This window comes from Symphalangus syndactylus, chromosome 5 (genome assembly GCF_028878055.3).
Source record: "Symphalangus syndactylus isolate Jambi chromosome 5, NHGRI_mSymSyn1-v2.1_pri, whole genome shotgun sequence".
Classification (NCBI taxonomy): Eukaryota; Metazoa; Chordata; class Mammalia; order Primates; family Hylobatidae; genus Symphalangus; species Symphalangus syndactylus.
The window spans coordinates 40,859,069-40,877,754 of record NC_072427.2 but is presented as its reverse complement, the minus strand read 5'-3'; the positions used below and the strand labels follow the sequence as shown (position 1 = coordinate 40,877,754).

At 48.9% G+C, this 18,686-nt stretch overlaps 2 protein-coding genes across 12 annotated transcripts in view; both read right to left on the bottom strand.

Moving 5' to 3' along the window:
• Nucleotides 1–18,686, bottom strand: part of CILP (cartilage intermediate layer protein) — a 193,900-nt gene that overhangs the window by 47,095 nt on the left and 128,119 nt on the right. The window contains exons 1-2 of one of the 2 annotated variants that reach the window (XM_063638858.1): nt 12,902–12,917; nt 3,425–3,536 (exon numbers count right to left, since the gene is read on the bottom strand). The exons of the other annotated variant lie outside the window; for it this stretch is intronic. The gene's annotated coding sequence lies outside the window, so the exon portion shown is untranslated. Of the gene's footprint in view, nt 1–3,424; nt 3,537–12,901; nt 12,918–18,686 lie in introns of those variants that run through there. 2 annotated transcript variants of the gene reach the window in all.
• Nucleotides 1–18,686, bottom strand: part of PARP16 (poly(ADP-ribose) polymerase family member 16) — a 49,145-nt gene that overhangs the window by 7,457 nt on the left and 23,002 nt on the right. For 4 of the 10 annotated variants that reach the window (XM_055278145.2, XM_063638978.1, XM_055278148.2 and 1 more), the window contains 3 exons: nt 18,384–18,555; nt 16,161–16,302; nt 13,080–14,816 (listed from right to left, as the gene is read on the bottom strand). In XM_055278145.2, the coding sequence (XP_055134120.1) occupies nt 14,681–14,816; nt 16,161–16,302; nt 18,384–18,555 (450 nt within the window). In that variant the 3' untranslated portion in view covers nt 13,080–14,680. Of the gene's footprint in view, nt 1–13,079; nt 14,820–16,160; nt 16,303–18,383; nt 18,556–18,686 lie in introns of those variants that run through there. The other 6 variants (XM_055278144.2, XM_055278147.2, XM_063638980.1 and 3 more) reach the window with 3 other exon arrangements.

The following is an 18,686-nucleotide window of genomic DNA, read 5'->3' as shown; positions in this document are numbered from 1 at the left end:
TGGCTGTATCCCCTGCACCCAGCACAAGATCTGGCACAAACTAAGCATTCAATGACTATTTGTTGAATAAGTAGAGTAACAGGATGGCCTATTGGTCAATCAGGCTGTACATCACAGAAGCAGTGAGTCTCCTGTGAGCCAGTTGGTTGGTCTGAGGATTTGGTCAGCCTGGAGTAGGTCAGGCAGCTGTTGAGTGGGCCACTTACTCTGTGGGGTTGGTCTGTGTGAGTGACAAGCCAATTGCAAAGCCAGGTCAGGATGCTGGGGGGATACAAGAAGGAAAAGGCCCAGGCCTACCCCTAAGAAGATTCTTGCCCACCTCTCTATTTAGAGTCTTACTGCTCCCCATTCCCTGGCCAGGAGGTGACATGGGGATGGCCTGGGGGAGTGGGGAGGCTATAGAGCCTGTCCCAAACTGGCAGCTGCTCCTCAGTAATTCTGCTGCAGCGCTTTCAAATCCCATGAACCTCACCTCGTGGCTGCAAGGCTCAGGAAGAGCCTGTGGGGGAGGCATAGAGAGGGCTTTGTGGCTTCCTCGCCACCCCGCCTCCTAACCTCCCCTGACCTGGGCTCTCTGCTCATGGAAAGTCCCCCTCTGGACCTGGCTGCCTATCCCCAGGAGACAGGCGGTAGGGCACGTCGCCACTATCTGTTCTCTGCAGGGGCAGAACATGAGCCTGTACCTCTAGGGGCCACTCCTTACAACTGAACCCACCCTATGTGCCCTTCATAGACCAGGGGAAGCCCGGCTCTCTGGCTGAGGGAGAGGCTTTGGATAGAAGTTGGATATGGGACAGTTATTCCCAGATCGCGCCAGGAACACCCCTGCTGTGGGGTCATGGATGTGGCTAGAGTCCCATGGAGTATGTGTAGGAGGGTGTCAGAGCTGCTTGTATGGAAGCAGCTGTTTGCAATAACTGGGCCGCAGCACCCAGGCCGCTAGCAATCACCGAGCTTCCATCCTGCTTGCTGACAAACTCCATGACCAGGAGGCCCCACTCATGGTGACATCATCCCCTTGCACGCTGCTGAGGGAAATGAGCTCAGGGCGGCCATCAGAGGCGGCCTGTTTACTTACAGGGACCCTGGCTGTCAGCAGCTATTTGACCAGACATTCCCTGTCCTGGCCAGCATGAAGCAGAAATTTCCTTAAACACATTACTTTGGCCACAACCCATTGCCTGCTCTCTTGCTTTCAATTTTTTTCAAAAGGAAAATTCCTAGTTCTGGCCCCAAACAGAGCAGCCAGATATGGTGAGGGGCCGTCACGATGACTCCCAGAGGGTCTTTTGCAGTTTAAGTTACTCCCATCTCCAGGGTAATTCCTAGAGCTGAGAGACCATCAAACCAATTATCTGTGACCCATGTTGGGGATGGTCATTGGGGTGGCCAGCATGACCTCCAGGCAGACCCTCTCCTTGCTTCCCTCAGGGCCTCGGCCACCCTGAGCTCACTTCCAGAGAATTTCCCAACTCAGCAACCCTGGCTGCATCCTAAACCCCTCCCTCAGTCCCTCCAGGTCAGGGATATTTTGGGAGAGCACAAGAGCTGCCAGTTTTAACAGGCTCTAGGGGATTCCCAAGATAGTCACCCCCAGCAACCCTGACTGAGAGGCACTATCTCTGGACCGCCCCCAGCAATCCTTGTACCTGCTGGAACTCAGCCATTCCAGAGACCTTGAGGGCACAGGGATCATGGAGGTCTCTTGGCCTCTCAGGTGCTCTATGATTCTCAGCCACCTGAGCCAGGAGCAGAGCGATGCGCTCCCAGCAATATCAATCATGGGAGGCAGACGCCCTCCGCCTGTCTGGATGTGCCCATACTGGGGCTGGTCAGGCAGGCACAGACATGTCAGGGAGCTTGAAGACTTACCTGACCCAGCTCTGCCCTGTGGCCTGATCCTATTTAGCTCAACATCCTGCCTCACTGGGTAGGGGCTCAGGAGCAGAATCAGGTCAGAAGAGGGTGTTGAACCTGTGTTTCATAGTACTTGTCTGTACATAAGACTGAGAAGATGTCAAGGATCCACATCAGAGAATGGGGTGAAGGGAGTGGCTCACACAGATCTCAGCTGGCAACTTCTTAGAAGGTACCAAAGAAAGGGCCAGATTTTCTCCCCCACTGTCCCCACCCCCAACCACCATAGGGCCAGAATTCCCTAAACATGTGGTTTACATGAATTCAATTTGTCAACGTGTCTACTGAACCCAACATTTGTAAGATATGAAAGCTGGAAAGTCTGTAGATAAGAACAGAAGCTAATATTTATTGAACATCTACTATGTGCCTGGCATCATGCTCAACAATTTTTTTTTCCAAGGCAGGGTCTTGCTCTGTTGCCCAGGCTGGAGTGCAGTGGTGTGATCATAGCTCACTGCAGCCTTGACCTCCTGGGCTCAAGCAGTCTTCCAGCCTTAGCCTCCTGAGTAGCCAGGACTACCAGCACAGGCCACCAAGCTGGGCTAATTTTTAAAAAATTTATTGTAGAGACAGGGGTCTGGCTATGTTGCCCAGGCTGGTCTCGAACTCCTGACCTCAAGTGATGCTCCTGACTTGGCCTCCCGAAATGCTGGGATTACAGGCATGAACCACCATGCCTGGCCCATGCTCAACACTTTACACACATTATTTTATTTAATCCTCACAACAATCCTGATGAGGTTAAATAACTCCAAAGGACGCAAAATCCATATGGCAGAGCTGGGATTCAAACTGAGTTCTGTCTGAACCCAGAGCTTCTAAAATTAGGCATCTCCCAATTTGACCTCTAAAAAGTAATTAATTAACCCAGGAATCAATCACGCTTCTTCTGTAAACCACACAAGGCCTATACAGTTAATGATGAGGTAATCTAACCCTTTCATTCTACAGACGAGAGGCCAGATCACGGTGAGTCTAAGCTGAGCATAGGACTAGTATCTTGGACTCTTAGGTCACTGCTCTCTCACCACCCCAGCCTGTCTACCCAGGCAAGGGAATGGATGGCTGGAAAGCTGTGAGTTCTACCCTCTAGGAAAAATATATATGAACATTCACACAGACAGACACACAGAGACGTGTTATACACAGGCGATAACACACACAGGCACTTAGACCAACGGATTTTTTTTTTTTTTTTTTTTTTTTTTTTGAGACGGAGTCTTGCTTTGTTGCCTAGGCTGGGGTGCAGTGGCACGTTCTCGGCTCTCCACAACCTCTGCCTCCCGGGTTCACGCCATTCTCCTGCCTCAGCCTCCTGAGTAGCTGGGACTACAGGCGCCCCCCACCACACCCAGCTAATTTTTTGTATTTTTAGTACAGATGGGGTTTCACCGTGTTAGCCACGATGGTCTCGATCTCCTGACCTTGTGATCTGCCCACCTCAGCCGCCCAAAGTGCTGGGATTACAGGTGTGAGCCACCGCGCCCCGCCGGATTGTTCTTACCTCTCTACTTTCCACAGTCCCTTTCTGTGAGGCCCTTGTCCTGGGCCCACCCTTTAGATGGCCACACTCTGGCTTTACTCTGGCCACAGACACCTCTTCAAATTCCCAGTGCCTAGTATGGGGACAATCATAGAACAAGTACTTTAAGAATGTTGAAGTAAATTAGTAAATCATAAATCAAGAATGAGTGAATGAATGCTTCTGCACAAATAGGCATATGTGCTTTCAGAGGCTCACTGACATATTATTTATACCAAAATAACCTCACGAGTACCCCCACAAACACACGTAGGCAGGTGGTAGACTAATTCAACTATGCAAGCAGTAGAGGCCCACACTTTCCCTCAAAGATACTCATATACATGGGCTTACACAGATGTGAATACTTACATACAGGGAAACACACAAGTACATACTTTCTACCGAGGAACCAGCTGCAACCAGCAATGCAGCTGCCTACACACACAAACCCAGAAGTCACACAAACCCACACTGATCTGCTCAGCTAGACAAAGGCAAAGCTGTAGGCCCAAAACAGACTGGGAGTGAGACATTTGTCCATAGAGACTCCTGGACTGCCCCTGGATCCCACACTGTCTGCCTCCTTCCCCCCCCTGTCTGCGGCCAGAGGGGGTTCCTAGAGGAATTCCTTTTGCAGACTGGCTGAAAAAGCCGGCTCTTCCTCCTCCCCCACAGACCCAGGCCAGAGTCTTAGGTCAGGGAAACAGATGTTATACGTTGGGGGGAGCTATGCCTTCCCAAGGACTCTGCCCTTGGTCCCCAGTTGCCTCCCAAAGCCTGGCTAGGGCCAGGCTGGATGCTGGACACTGGACTCTGGACGGTGGCAGAGCACACTCAGGTTCCACTACCCCAGCTCTACTGCCGAATAGATGATTTAGGAGCATCTAGTGAACAGCACTTTTCCAGAAGCCTTGCTTCCTCAGGAAACAGCTCGGCCACCAGCCTGATCTTCAAAACAGGCCTAGGGGACGAAAACACTCCCGCTTCTCTGCAAAAACATGGGCAGCTCCTCTTGCTTAGAGCCCCTAGCGTCATCCTAACCATGGCATCTCAAGGCTGTAAGAATTAAAGGCCGGTGTTCTGGTCCTGCTTCTGTCTCAACTCTGTGGACTGTGTCCACTTTTGTAAAATGAGCCATTTGAGTGTGATGACTTCAGATCTAGCTGGAATGGTGTAGGAATCTAATTCCCCAGGCAGCCCCTGGGTAGGGGTGAAGGGGCTCCCATCCCAGGGACAGTGGCCCAGTGGGGGCCTCCTCTTAAGTGACAGTCATATTACAAACACAGGACTTGTGCCTGGAGTGGCGTGAAGCTGAGGTGCCCAGTGCTCGGGCAAAATGGGGACTCAGGAGAAATGTCTCGTTCAACCTGGAGACAGACAGCTACCTTCCTTCTCTCTCGTACCCACTCACCAGATCCTCCAGGCCTCTGCTGGAGGTGGACGAAGGGCTGCAGCCCCACCCAGCCAGGCAGGCCTGGAGACAGGAATGCTGCTCAGCCCAGCTGGCCAGACAGGGGTGACTGTTTATTCTCTGATGTGAGGAACATCTCGGGCAATCGGGGATTTGGCTGCCAGCAGCCCCTGGATGCAAGGTCTCAAAAATTTCAACTTAATCAGAGCAGGCTGATGGCTTGAGCAGGCAGTGGGGGTGGAAGGGAGGGGCCATCCCCTTCCTGCCCCACATTCAGTGCCATGTGTGCCTCTGGGCTCACCTCCTGGGTCTGCAATGATGGGGCTGGGAAGGTTACAGGAGATGAGCTCAGAGCTCTGATTGAGAGGGTGTCGGGGGACTTCCCATGGTTTCCACTTCTGACATTGCAGGTACCTTCTGCTCATAAAATAAGAGCAGAGCTCACAACCCCAGCCTGGAAAGGGAACTCGTTTTCTATCCACTGGGCCTGGTGTCGGCACTCTTGTCTTCCTATGCCACCAGCCTAGGTCTTCTTTGCTCAGACAGCCCCTCTAGCTGCAGCCTTGCATCTGCTTGCCTTTTTTTTTTTTTTTTTTTTTTTTTTGAGACAGAGTCTCTCTCTGTTACCCAGGCTGGAGTGCAATGGCGCGATCTCAGCTCACTGCAACCCCCGCCTCCCAGGTTCAAGCGATTCTCCTGTCTCAGCCTGCCCAGTATCTGGGATTATAGGCACGCGCCACTATGCCCAGCTGATTTTTGTGTTTTTAGTACAGACAGGGTTTCACCATGTTGGCCAGGCTGGTCTCGAACTCCTGACCTCAAGTTATCCGCCCACCTCAGCCTCCCAAAGTGCTGGGATTACAGGCATGACCCATTGCGCCTGGCCATGCCTGCCTTTCTTATTCCTCTAGAGTCAGCCCTGGTTCTGCCTCTTTCTGGCCTTTTCACCTTACACAAGTCACCTCCAAAGCTGTTTCTTCTGTAAAATAAACAGAATAGTATCTGCCTTGCAGGGATATTGTGAAGATTAAATAAGATAATTCTTCTAATATGCACATCATGCAGGAGGCACTTGATACACGGTAGCGTCCTTTTCCTCCCTCCCTTCTCCTACTGCTGCAGACTGCATCTCTGGTCTTCCTGAGGGCCAGGTTCCTCCAGTGTAGTTTACAGCCACAGCTCTGGTCAGACCTACCCATTGCTGCTTCTGGACTTTGATGGGCCCTGGGGTTTCTGAGGCCAGAAGCCAGTCCAAGCTGACCGAAGGAGGCCCCTTGAGACTGAGGCTACAGAAGGCTCCAAAACACAGTGGCGCATGTGTGTGTGTTTTTCCCAACTCTTATTTATTTATTTAGAGACAGAGTCTCACTCTGCTGCCCAGGCTGGAGTGCAGTGGTGCGATCTTGGCTCACTCAACCTCCGCCTCGCTGCAACCTTTGCCTCCCAGGTTCAAGCGATTCTCATGCCTCAGCCTCCCAAGTAGCTGGGATTACAGGCGTGCACCACCGTGCCCAGTTAATTTTTGTATTTTTAGTAGAGACGGGGTTTCACCATGTTGGCCAAGCTGGTCTCAAACTCCTGACCTCAAGTGATCCGCAGGCTTCAGCCTCCCAAAGTGCTGGGATTACAGGCGTGAGTCACCATGCCCCTGCCTCCCATCTCTTATTTTGCACAGGTTTGAGTGTCTTGTAGGGATAGTCCAGGGGTCAGGACAGTCAGACTTCATCAATCCAGACTCACTAGTTTGGAATTCACACCTTTCTATAGTTAACAAAGGACTTACATTAAAAATAATGATGCTCCAGGATGGCAAAGGATATCAGTTAAGATCTACCCACGTTTATTCCCTGTAAGACCCAACTTACTCTGTTAAATAAAAAGGAATGTATTTATTGGTCACCTAAGTGAAAAGTCTGGCTTCAAGCACAACTGGATTCAGTACTCAAACATCATCATCAGGACAGCAGCTCTGCTTTCCACTGTGTTGGCATCAGTCTGAGACTTTGCATGGCAGCCAGATGGCAGCCTCTCACATTCAGGACCACTGGAAATGCAAGTCTCTTTCCCAGGATCCCCAGCAAAACTTATGGTTCATTTTGATGAGATACTATTATCTCATCAAAAGATATGAGATACTATTATTATATCAAAATGAGATAGTATTTTCTCAAAACTCGTGGCTCATTTTAATGAGATACTAGTTGGGTCACATGCCTAGGTTTTTTTTTTTTTTTTTTTTTGAGATGGAGTCTCACTCTGTCACCCAGGCTGGAGTGCAGTGGCTCCATCTCAGCTCACTGCAAGCTCCGCCTCCCGGGTTCACGCCATTCTCCTGCCTCAGCCTCCCAAGTAGCTGGGACTACAGGTGCCCGCCACCACGCCCGGCTAATTTTTTGTATTTTTAGTAGAGACGGGGTTTCACGGTGTTAGCCAGGAAGGTCTCGATCTCCTGACCTCGTGATCCACCCACCTCAGCCTCCTAAAGTGCTGGGATTACAGGCGTGAGCCACCGTGCCCGGCCCACATGCCTAGGTTTGAATCAATCACTGAGGCTGGGAGAAGGCAACTCACTAATTGGCTTGGGCCTGAGTCAGTGCTCCACTTGTAGAGTGTGTGAGTGGAGGGGGCAGTCAGTCAGCTTTCCAAGACCAATGAGTGGGAAAGGGACTTGGTTCCCCAGAGAGGAAGTTGAGGTATGGTACCAGGAAGGTGAAGGAACCCTGGGTGACAAGAACAACAGATGGCCTTATCCAAAGGAAATCGACGGCCAAAGAACTAAGAGGACAAATACTTTTCTAGCCCTTTAAAAATATAATTGATGTGCTAGTTTTAAATCCCTACAGACCTCTGATAGGCAATATATTATGGGCTCATTTGGGATAGGCTGCACTTGCTCAAGAATAAAACTGCATCTTTAAAGCAGCCTGCGATCCATGCTTCCAATAAATTGAGACTGGCCTTCCTGACCCACCAGTGGGCAGTTTGACTAAACTAACCAATGTCACCAGCAATGGCTGGAAAGCCTGGCAGCACCACATGCTGTTTTCACTGGGGTCCTCCTTTGGCCAAATGGGGTTAGAGCAAAGTTTTATTCCAGTGGCCCCACCCCTTGACATGGTCAAAGCTCCTCCTGCCCTTGAATCCCTAGTGATTTCTCTTTCGCCACCCTCTCCTAACTCATTACTAAAACCTGCTCTTAGGGAGGCTTTGTTATCAGTCATTTGCACATGTGTATGAATAAGCTTCAAGTCAACAGTTTAGCCTCTCTCAGGATCATCTGCACTTTAAATAAAACGCAAGGCGGCTGGGCATGGTGGCTCACACCTGTAATCCCAGCACTTTGGGAGGTCAAGGTGGGTGGATCACCTGAGGTCAGGAGTTTGAGACCAGCCTGGCCAACATGGTGAAACCCTGTCTCTACTACTAATACAAAAATATTAGCTGGACATGGTGGCGCATACCCGTAATCCCAGCTACTTGGGAGGCTGAGGCAGGAGAATCACTTGAACCTGGGAGATGGATGTAGTAGCGGTGAGCCGAGATTGCACCACTGCACCTCAGCCTGGGAGACAAGAGCGAAACTCCGTCTCAAAAAAAAAAAAAATAAAATAATGCAAGGCACTGTCCTTTCCACCCCACTAACTCAAAAGGTATTTCTGGTGACATCGCAAATGGGACTCCCTGAATTCAAGCAACAAATGTCCACAACCTTCTTTGAAACCCCCACTCATCCACAATGTCTTGTCAATGCATTTTTTTTCTCAAGTCTAATTTCATTCTCTTTCTGCTAACATTCAACCATTACCCTCTACTGTGATAGGGAAGTTTCTTGTATCCTTGCACCCCTTTATTCACTCACTCAATAAACTCTTCTCCAGCACCCCACCATATCTTAGATACTTGGGTATACAAAGACTGCCTAGTCCCTGTCCTCAAGGAGCTTGCAGTTGAATTTTAATGCAGGAAACCAGATTTTTTTTTTTTTTTTTTTGAGACGGGGTCGCTCTCTGTCACTAGGCTGGAGTGCAGTGGCACAATCTCGGCTCACTGCAACCTCTGCCTCCCAGGTTCAAGCAATTCTCCTGCCTCAGCCTCCCGAGTAGCTGGTACTACAGGTGCACACCACCACACCCGGCTAATTTTTGTATTGTTAGTAGAGACGGGGTTTCACCATGTTGGTCAGGATGGTCTCGATCTCCTGACCTCAGGTGATCTGCCCGCCTCAGCATTCCAAAAGTGCTGGGATTATAGCCGTGAACCACCGCGACTGGCCTAATTTCCAGATTTTTAACACAAGCAAAGTCTAGCCCCGTGGCTGATATAAAGTAAGTATTCAATAAATGCTGCTTCCCCTTTTCAGGGCTGCAGTATATGGACACTACAGCAGAACACTGGAAATTTTTGAAAAACCCTTTCCACGTGGACAAGGGCACCAGCCAGAGTGGGTGGAGACGGTGGTTTCTATCTTTACTTGGGAATGTCATGATTTGTTTTGGATGCTCCAAATGTCAGGTTGGAGATGCATGCAAAGGAGAGGGGCTTATTCTAACCAGATCAGGGCTAGAGGCAGCCCAGGACACTGTCTCCATGGTGCACAGCCCCAGACAGTTTGGAAACAAACAGAAACCCATCCAGAGGCAGGAGACTGACAAAGGCAAACACAAACAAAGGCCAAGAGATGGAAAACTCATGAGGTGGGGCACAGTGGAGAGGAGGGAAGTGGGGAGAGAGACAAGTGGAGGCTGTGGAGAGGGCTTAGAGAGGGGTGTGGTCCTGTTTTTGTGTGAGCTAAATCCAGCCCCAGGGCCTAAGAATCACCATGGCAATGGGACGAATGCTGCTGACTCCATGCCAACACAAGCCTCCTGGGCTTAGCAGGAATGGGCTCAGATGCGATGGGGCCACGTTCTCAAGAAAAATGTCTGAATTGGGCTGTTTAAATCACTAACTCTCCACCCCTCTCCTGGTTTTGTAGGCAATCAGTGTTTAATGAAATGAATTAAACAGAAATGACACAGAACCACTTCCCCTACTCTACCTCTCTCTCATACACACGTGCACTTATTCCCATAGAGTAAAACTCTTTCCCTTTCTGGTAGAAACTGACAGCTCATGGGATGCTGCACATTTTCAGAAGCAAGGACCTCACCTGTGAGAGGTCCCCCCTTACAATGACATTAGCGACAGAGGACAGATGGGGTTGCTTTTCACAAGAACTTAGGCAGCTGGGGGCTCCTATGAGGTGGCTCCAACTAAACCACTTTCACTTTTCCCAGAGCTGCTTGGCCTATGGGATCTCCCTGAGATTTTGGGTCTGTGCTAAACAGAATGTTCAGTCTCATGTAGGGCTTGTCTCCTTCCTGCCTCTCCATTCCCAGGTACCCAGAGGTCTCACACTATCCCCTAGTACACTAGTCCTGTGCTAACTCATCCATTAGACATGGTAGGCACCGTGCCTAAGGCCCACATTGCAAAAATGTTTTCTTTTAAAATTAGAAGAAAAAAACTTTTAAGTGGAAGAAAATGGTTTAGTACATATATTCATCTTTGTATCAATGTAGTAATAAAATATAATTTTAAATACTCTTTTATGGAAGGGGGCCCAGAAAGGCAAAAGTACCCAGGGCCCATGGAAGTCATAATGTGGCTCTGCCCTAGTCTTCCCTCCTGCCCACTTGAACCCTCTAGACTCCAGAGTTTTCCTTCCCCCATATCAAAACGTACCTGCTATCTCATGTCCCTCCACTAACCCTGGAGCTCCTGGAGGGCAAGACCATTCTTTATGTATCCTCTGTGCCCACAGTCATATCAGGTATTGCGTTACCATTTCTACTTTTTGCGGGGAGGGGGGTTGGAGGTGGGATGTATGAGGTGGAGCAGAAAACTCAGAAAAAAAAAAAAAAAAAAAAAAAGACAGGGCTAGGTTTGAAACAAATGTTGCCGGAATGAGAGGCCCACTCCTCAGCCCTCCTCTGTAGCAGTGAGCTAACGTGACAGCAGAGTCAAGCCAAAGCAGGGGTTCTTCACTTGAGACATATGGCCAGGTCTCGGGGAACAGAGAATTCCTGGAAACTGCAAAAACTTCCCATTTATGCAGTCTGACTTCATCCACATCCGCTATACTGAACTCCACTGAAACTGTTCCTGCTGAGTTTGCCAATATCTCCAATCCAGTAAATCCAACAGACACTTCTCAGGTATAACCCTGGTTTCTCAGCACCATTTGACACTGCTCATCTAGCCTCCTCTTTGGCTTCCATGACACTTTGCTATCTCAGTCACCTCCTATTTCTCTGGTCACTACTACTGTCTCCTTTGCAGGCTCTCTGCTCTGTTGAGCCCTTAAAAACAAGTGATAATAATAGCAGCAACTGATACATATCAGTGATTTACTCTGCCCTGGGCACTACATAAGCATCAATCCTTTTAATCCTCAAAGTAATCCTAGATCCGTTCTCCAACCACCAGCTAGAGTGATTTTTCTAAAAACCGTATCTCATCATTTTCTTGCTTAGAACCTTCTAATGGCTTTCCTCTGCCCACAGCTTTTTTTTTTTTTTTGAGATGGAGTCTCGCTCTGTCGCCCAGGCTGGAGTGCAGTAGCACAATCTCGGCTCACTGCAAGCTCCGCCTCCCGGGTTCACGCCATTCTCCTGTCTCAGCCTCCCGAGTAGCTGGGACTACAGGCGCCTGCAACCACGCCCGGCTAATTTTTTGTATTTTTAGTAGAGACAGGGTTTCACCGTGTTAGCCAGGACGGTCTCGATCTCCTGACCTCGTGATCCGCCCATCTCGGCCTTCCAAAAGTGCTGGGATTACAGGCGTGAGCCACCGCGCCCGGCCACCCACAGCTTTTAAAGTCTTTCAAGATCTGGTCCCTGTCTACCTCTCCAGCCTGATTTCTCATCACTGCCTCTTTTACAACCTGCCTGCTTTTAACTTCTCCAAGAACTTCAGGTCTCTGCATGTGCTGTTCCTACTGCCTGAAACACTTTTCCTCCACCTTTTAGCCTAGAACCAATTCCTCTGGGGGAAGGAGATTGGTTATGTGATTGATTCTGAAATCAGTCTGCCAGGTTCAACTCCCAGCTCTGCCACATCCTAGCAATAAAACCTTGGGCAAGCTATTAAACTCTCTGGCACTGGCTGGACATAGGGGCTCACGCCTGTAATTGGGAAGCTGAGGAGGGTGGATCACTTGAGGTCAGAATTTCGAGACCAGCCTGGCCAACATGGCAAAACCCTGTCTCTACTAAAAATACAAAAGTGGTCGGGCGTGGTGGTGGCTTACACCTGTAATCCCAGTACTTTGGAAGGCCAAGGTGGGCAGATCACTTGAGGTCAGGAGTTCATGACCAGCCTGGCCAACATGGTAAAACCCCATCTCTACTAAAAACACAAAAATTAGCCAGGTGTGGTGGCATGCGCCTGTAATCCCAGCTACTCAGGAGGCTAACACAGGAGAATTGCTTGTACCCGGGAGGCAGAGGTTGCAGTGAGCCAGACGTTGCAGTGAGCTGAGATTGCACACCACTGTACTCTAGCCTGGGCGACAGAGCGAGACTCCATCTCAAAAAAGAAAGAAAGAAAGAAAGAAAATAAAAATAAAAATACAAAAATGAGCCAGGCATGGTGGCGTGTGCCTGTAATCCCAGCTACAGGGAGGCTAAGGCAGGAAAACTGCTTCAACCCGGGAGGCAGAAGTTGCAGTGAGCCGAGATTGTGCCACTGCACTCCAGCCTGGGTGACAGAGCAAGACTCCGTCTCAAAAAAAAGTGGATAAGGCCTGTTGTGAAAATTAATCAGTACAGTAAGGTGCCTTGCAATGTTACATGTGTCACCTGAGTATTTTCTGACCCTAGACTATGTTAGGACTCCTTGCCAAGTATTTCCCTAAACTTTATAATACCATAAACTCCCAACCTCACTCTTGAAATGTTTGTCCATCTGCCCACCTTGCCAGGCTGTCAGCTCTGTGAAAGCAGGGGCTTTCTGACTTTGATCCTGCTCATATTCCTAGTGCCTGGCATACAGTAGGTACTCACGTTTGTTAAGTCATTAACTAGAAGTCCAACACCTCCTAGATATCATATCCTGGTGATATATGCTCTCCAGCAAACAGCTAGTTTTGAACAAGGAAGGATGGAAGATAAGGTTTTTAACAACAAGGCATATAGGGCAGACTCACACTGAAGCTGAAAGCACTCACAAAGGCAACTTAAATCATTAAGAAAATATCTTTATTTATTCTGAAATGTTCCAATAATCAATGTAAAAACTGTGGTAGTGGCTCTTTCACAACTTTACAAATTATAGAAAAATGATTTTTCCTCTTCTTTATAGAAATCTCACTCCCAAATCGTACAGGGCTCTATTATGGCTACAACCCAGCAGGAAGAAGGGAGCAGAGAATACAGCAAGGTGGGCTCCGGCTCTCTGGGTGGCCAGAAGGCTTTTCCTACACATTACAGCCCAGGCTGAGTCCCAAAGACCTGTGTCCCCTCTGAAGGAGGCTCCATCCACATGGATCTGTGGCACACTGGGGCAGGCCTCTGTCTTGAAGGCCAGTAGGCCACAGAAGGCCTGAAAGCATGGCACTCATGGTTGCAGGCCACAGTCAAGGCAGCTTTGTGAGAATGAGAACAGGAGGCGAGCCTATAGCTCAAATCCCTTTCTCTAAAACACAGCCAGGAAAGAGGCTGTGGACACTGGCCAAACAGTGCACTAGGTTTAGAAATTTCCCCTTTTAGGCCGGGCGCGGTGGCTCACGCTTGTAATCCCAGCACTTTGGGAGGCCAAGGCGGGCGGATCACGAGGTCAGGAGATCGAGACCACGGTGAAACCCTGTCTCTACTAAAAATACAAAAAAATTAGTTGGGCGTGGTGGCGGGCGCCTGTAGTCCCAGCTACTGGGAGAGGCTGAGGCAGGAGAATGGCGTGAACCCGGGAGGCGGAGCTTGCAGTGAGCCGAGATCGCGCCACTGCACTCCAGCCTGGGCGACAGGGCAAGACTCTGTCTCCAAAAAAAAAAAAAATTTCCCCTTTTACTCAGCTCACAAAGACTAATTTGTTAAACAGCTATTAAAAAAAAAATTAGAAAACAAACATTTGGTTCCATTTCAGCTGTAATCAGCAGTTGGTAATTTTTAGAAAAAGATGACTTGAGTTGCTGATTAAGTCTGTATTTTTTATCAGGCCCCTGACTCCTTTCTTTCTCATCCATGGTTTTTTGGGGAGGGGGGCAGGTACAGCTGTAGGAGAAGGCTGTTTGTTGATTTGAGAAAACTGTTAAAATGTTTTGCACTCACATACAAAGGCTGATGGAATTCAAAAATGATCCCACTGATTTTTATGAGAAACATGACTGTTCCTCTTGGGTGTCTCAAGTCAAAACAAGGCAACTGCCTAGTGATTTATAGTTCCCACATTTTCCGCCTTCCAGAAAGCATTAGAGAAAGGGCCAACCTCCGCCAGGAGAGATTGTAAACACACCACTGACAGCTTGGACACTTTGTTTTTAAATGTAGCAGGGCTTTTTCCTTTGGCCCTGGCTGAAAAGCCAACTCCCTAGGACAGTTTAAGAAGGAGCAGATGGAAGGGCTCCCCTAAAACCTAAGAGTGAGGGACTAGTAGTCCCCGTTGACTGGAGTGTGGCTGGGAACATCATCAAAGGCAATCAATACATTTAGGGCATACGAAAATTGTCCTGTGGTCCCCCAACTGGCCCCTCGGCTCAGTCCGGCTGGACATGAGGCATAGGAGGTACAGAACAAGTGACCATAAGGCACACAGTTGAGGTAGCCCCCACACCAGGCCCAGAAAGATTATCTTTTCGCACGATTCCAAAAGTGTTGGAAAGCAGAGGAGTTGATGACACTCACTATGAGCAGCAGCAGCAGATACAGGGATATCATGATGGTAAACCAATGGCTGGAAAACCAGGAGAGCTGGCTCGAAGCCCTGCTTAAGAGGGAAAAAAGAGTGGTGTTGGCAAAAAGAGAAAAACATTTTTTTTTTAAGTGTGTACAACAAGTCTGGCTCTAAGAAGACAAAATGATGAATTTCATCCTTTGCCTGAGCCATAAAATGAAGCTTCGTGCTTCCTTGCTCAAGAAATCTGGGGCTGTTTGCCCGGGCACTGACACGCCTTTCAACAGGATATTTTCAAAATTCGCAAAGACAGCTATGCAATGAGCTCATCCTGATCTTCCCTTTTGTAGCTCCTCTTTTACCATTTACAACCCATCTTGGTATCTATAACAATGACCTAGCTCAGGGTGTCTGCCCAGATGGTGGCAGGTGGCAGGTAATTTAGCTAAAGTCTTTTCACTTTTAGACACATGCAGATATAAATCCAAGCTGGGGAAATCCTCTTTGGCCCACTAGGAGATGATCTAAACCACCTAAGTGTGCACTAAAGAGATGCTCCAGGGAGAAGTGGGAAAGGAATGGAATTTTCAAGGATAAAAAGTTAGATGATTTTAAACCAAAGCATAATGTCACCTGGACCCAGGCACTCTATATAGATTTCCCAAATTTGGACAGGGGTCAGGAGGAGACTTTACTGGTTTATGAAGTCTGGAAGCATGGAAACCACTGGTGTGTACAAGCAGGAGTGGGGATTATTTAAAGTGACCCCTTTTCCTGTCATATCTACTCACCTGCTGCTGGCCCCTGCAAGAAGCACCATCATGGATTCCAACAATGCAACAAAATCTCAAGAGTGGCCCCCAACTCTGGTGAGCCCCACACATACTCCCACACTGCAGAGATGGAACTAGGCATCCACCAAAGCTGATAAGGTCTGAAGCCCCACATCTGCTATTGAGTTCAATGCCCTCATTTTAGAGATAAAAATGAAGCATCTCAGGTCCAGAGAGGGGCAGTCAGTGGTTCAGCAGCCACTGTGGGAAGCCACTGAGCCAGCCTGTGCACAATCACATCCAGTGTCCAGTCACTGCCCTGCCTCTCAGCTTAACCTCATCGGTGGGTCTCAGACTGCAATCATGGGCCTAGTGGCTAAGGGGCCACACTGTTTGGGGCAGCCAATTTGGACTCAGTCAGTCCCTCATGCTATTTGTGTTTACCAATCTTTCTCTCTTCTCACTGGAATACAGTCCTCTTAGGGTCAGGACCACATCTTCTCCAGATCCTATCTCTCACTTCTCACCGTGTCCAGCATGGTGCTTTACATACTTGACACCTGGCGGAGGTCTAAGGCTGGGGGAGGGGAGGCTGATACCTACAACAACTAAGAAAGCCAGCACTCTGAATACAGCCATTAGTTGTTCTCCTGGACCTTACCTCTTGGGTGGCTTCTGTGAATACACCAGGAGGTACTTCACTCGCAGGAGCTGGTTATTGGTGACCACGAAGTACTTGGGAGGGATGTCTCCCCCTTCACTATGTTTGATTCTCGCTCGTCTGCGATCTATCTCCTTGGAATCTGAATACGGAAAGTAAAACACACCTTCACTGGGGGGAAATAGAACCAAGGAAGCACATTATAAATAGAAATAAGTCAAGCCTCCTGGTGCTGAGGGGGAAGAAGGCCTGGCGGGCTGAGGAACAGACCTGTGTGTGCATGAAGCAGCACTGAAAAAAACGGAGAATCTGGCAGGCAAATGGGAGGAGGAAAAAAAGAGTAGGAAAATATAAGGGATACAAGGAAGAAAAAACAAAACTCGACTAAGTGGGGAGAACAGAAGGAAGAAGCAAATTGATGGCCATAGCAAAGAAATACGCTGGGACTGGGAGCTAGGAACAGGACTTGATCTGAACAGGCCTCTTAACAGGCATTATATATATATATATATATATATATGTACATATATATATATATATATTTTTTTTTTTTTGAGATGGAGTCTTGCTTTTGTCGTCCAGGCTGGAGTGCAACAGCACGTGGTCTTGGCTTACTACAACCTCTGCCTCCCGGGTTCAAGCAATTCTTGTGCTTCAGCCTCCCAAGTAGCTGGGATTACAGGCGCCTGCCACCATGCCCGGCTAATTTTTATATTTTTAGTAGAAACAGGGTTTCACCATGTTGGCCAGGCTGGTCTCAAACTCCAGACACCTCAGCTGATTGGCCTGCCTCAGCCTCCCAAAGTGCTGGGATTACAGGCATGAGCCACCACACCCGGCCTTAAGAAGCATTTTAAATGAACCATTCTGGATTTGAGGTTCTTAGAACATTTATCTTCCACACTTCGTACCAAGACTTGTTTTAAAACAAACAAAAAACCCTTTTCTTTTAATAACACAAAAAAGTTCTACAAAAAACTAGGAAGACCAAAGCTGCGTGACAGCAGAGGTTGGAAGGTTTTGTTTTGATGTTTAATGTCACGGTTTGCAAACTTCCTAAGAATTATAAATGCAAATATCCATGCTGTCTGGTTTGGGAGGGTGGTGTCAGACCTGGGCCTGCATCTCAGAATTCCAGTTGTTTTACATTAGAGGCCAGAACAGTCAGTTTTCTGAATTCTCTTGGAATCAACAAGCCAGATCTTTTTTCTTTTTTTTTTTTTTGGGATGGAGTCTCGCTCTGTTGCCCAGGCTAGAGTGCAGTGGCATGAGCTTGGATTACTGCAACCTCTGCCTCCTGGGATAAAGCAATTCTCATGCCTCAGTCTCCCAAGTAGTTGGGACCACAGGCACACGCCACCACACCCGGCTCATTTTTTTATTTTAGTAGAGACGATGTTTCACCACGTTGGGCAGGTTGGTCACAAACTTCTGACCTCAGGTGATCCACCCGACTTGGCCTCCCAAAGTGCTGGGATTACAGGCGTGAGCCACATCGCACCTGGCCCCAACAAGCCAGCTCTGGAGACTGGAATGACAGTTCTGTGACTCTTCTGCCTTTGTTGGAGAGCCACACAGTGGTGGGGGAAGACAAGGCAAACAGTCTCAGGGACACAGTAGGGGAGTGGGATGAGGTAGCCGGTTAGTCATCACTCTCTGGAGAGCCCAGGACTCTCCAGCGCCTTGGCTGCCCTTCACATCCCGGAGGGATCTGGCACACGCCGGTGTAGATCAGAGGGTCTGGACCCAGCATCCTTTGCTTCATTTAGCAAATATTTATTGAATATCAAGTACATACCAAGGCTTTCTGCTGATACCAGGTGCCCAAGAATGAATGAGACCTCATTCCGACCTTCAAGGAGCCCACGCACCGGCTTTATCACTCACTTTTTTAAAAAAATCAAATCTCTCCTCCTTCCGCAAAGCTTTCCCTGGCTGCTTGGACCCACCATGATTACTACTTCCTCTGAGCTGCCTCTGTAGGCCTCGTCAGCCTCCTTACCTGGCACCCCCTACCTACCCCCTTGTAGTGAATGGTCTCCATTGAGTGTTCAATCTCTAAGAAGACTGCTCGCTCCTTGGACAGGACCCTGTCTGGCACTGCCCTGGATCCAGCCCAACCTTTGGGCATGCAATGGGTGCTCTACCCAACAGGTGGGCCAGCAAGAGCCTGTACACCCAACAGAGGCCTGTAGCCCAGGTCTGGACCAAGTGCTCACTCACCCTTCTTCTTGGTTTGGCACTTGACGTCTGGATGGTCAATGACCTCACACACGGCCACACAGCTAAGGATGGGGCCGAGGAGGCTGTGCTGCCACCCGTGGCCATGAGGGCTGTATATGAGGGCCAGGCTCAAGTCACTGGTGAGGTAGGTCCCCTCTCCGAACAAGGATGTCTGCAACAGCAAGGCCAATGGAAAAGAAACAGAGATGGGTGAATGTACAGTTGGCATGGCAAGACGACACAGGTCTCTCTTCAAGAGTTGTAAACACAAAATGTACAACCCCCCCTTTTTGCCCCAGCAAG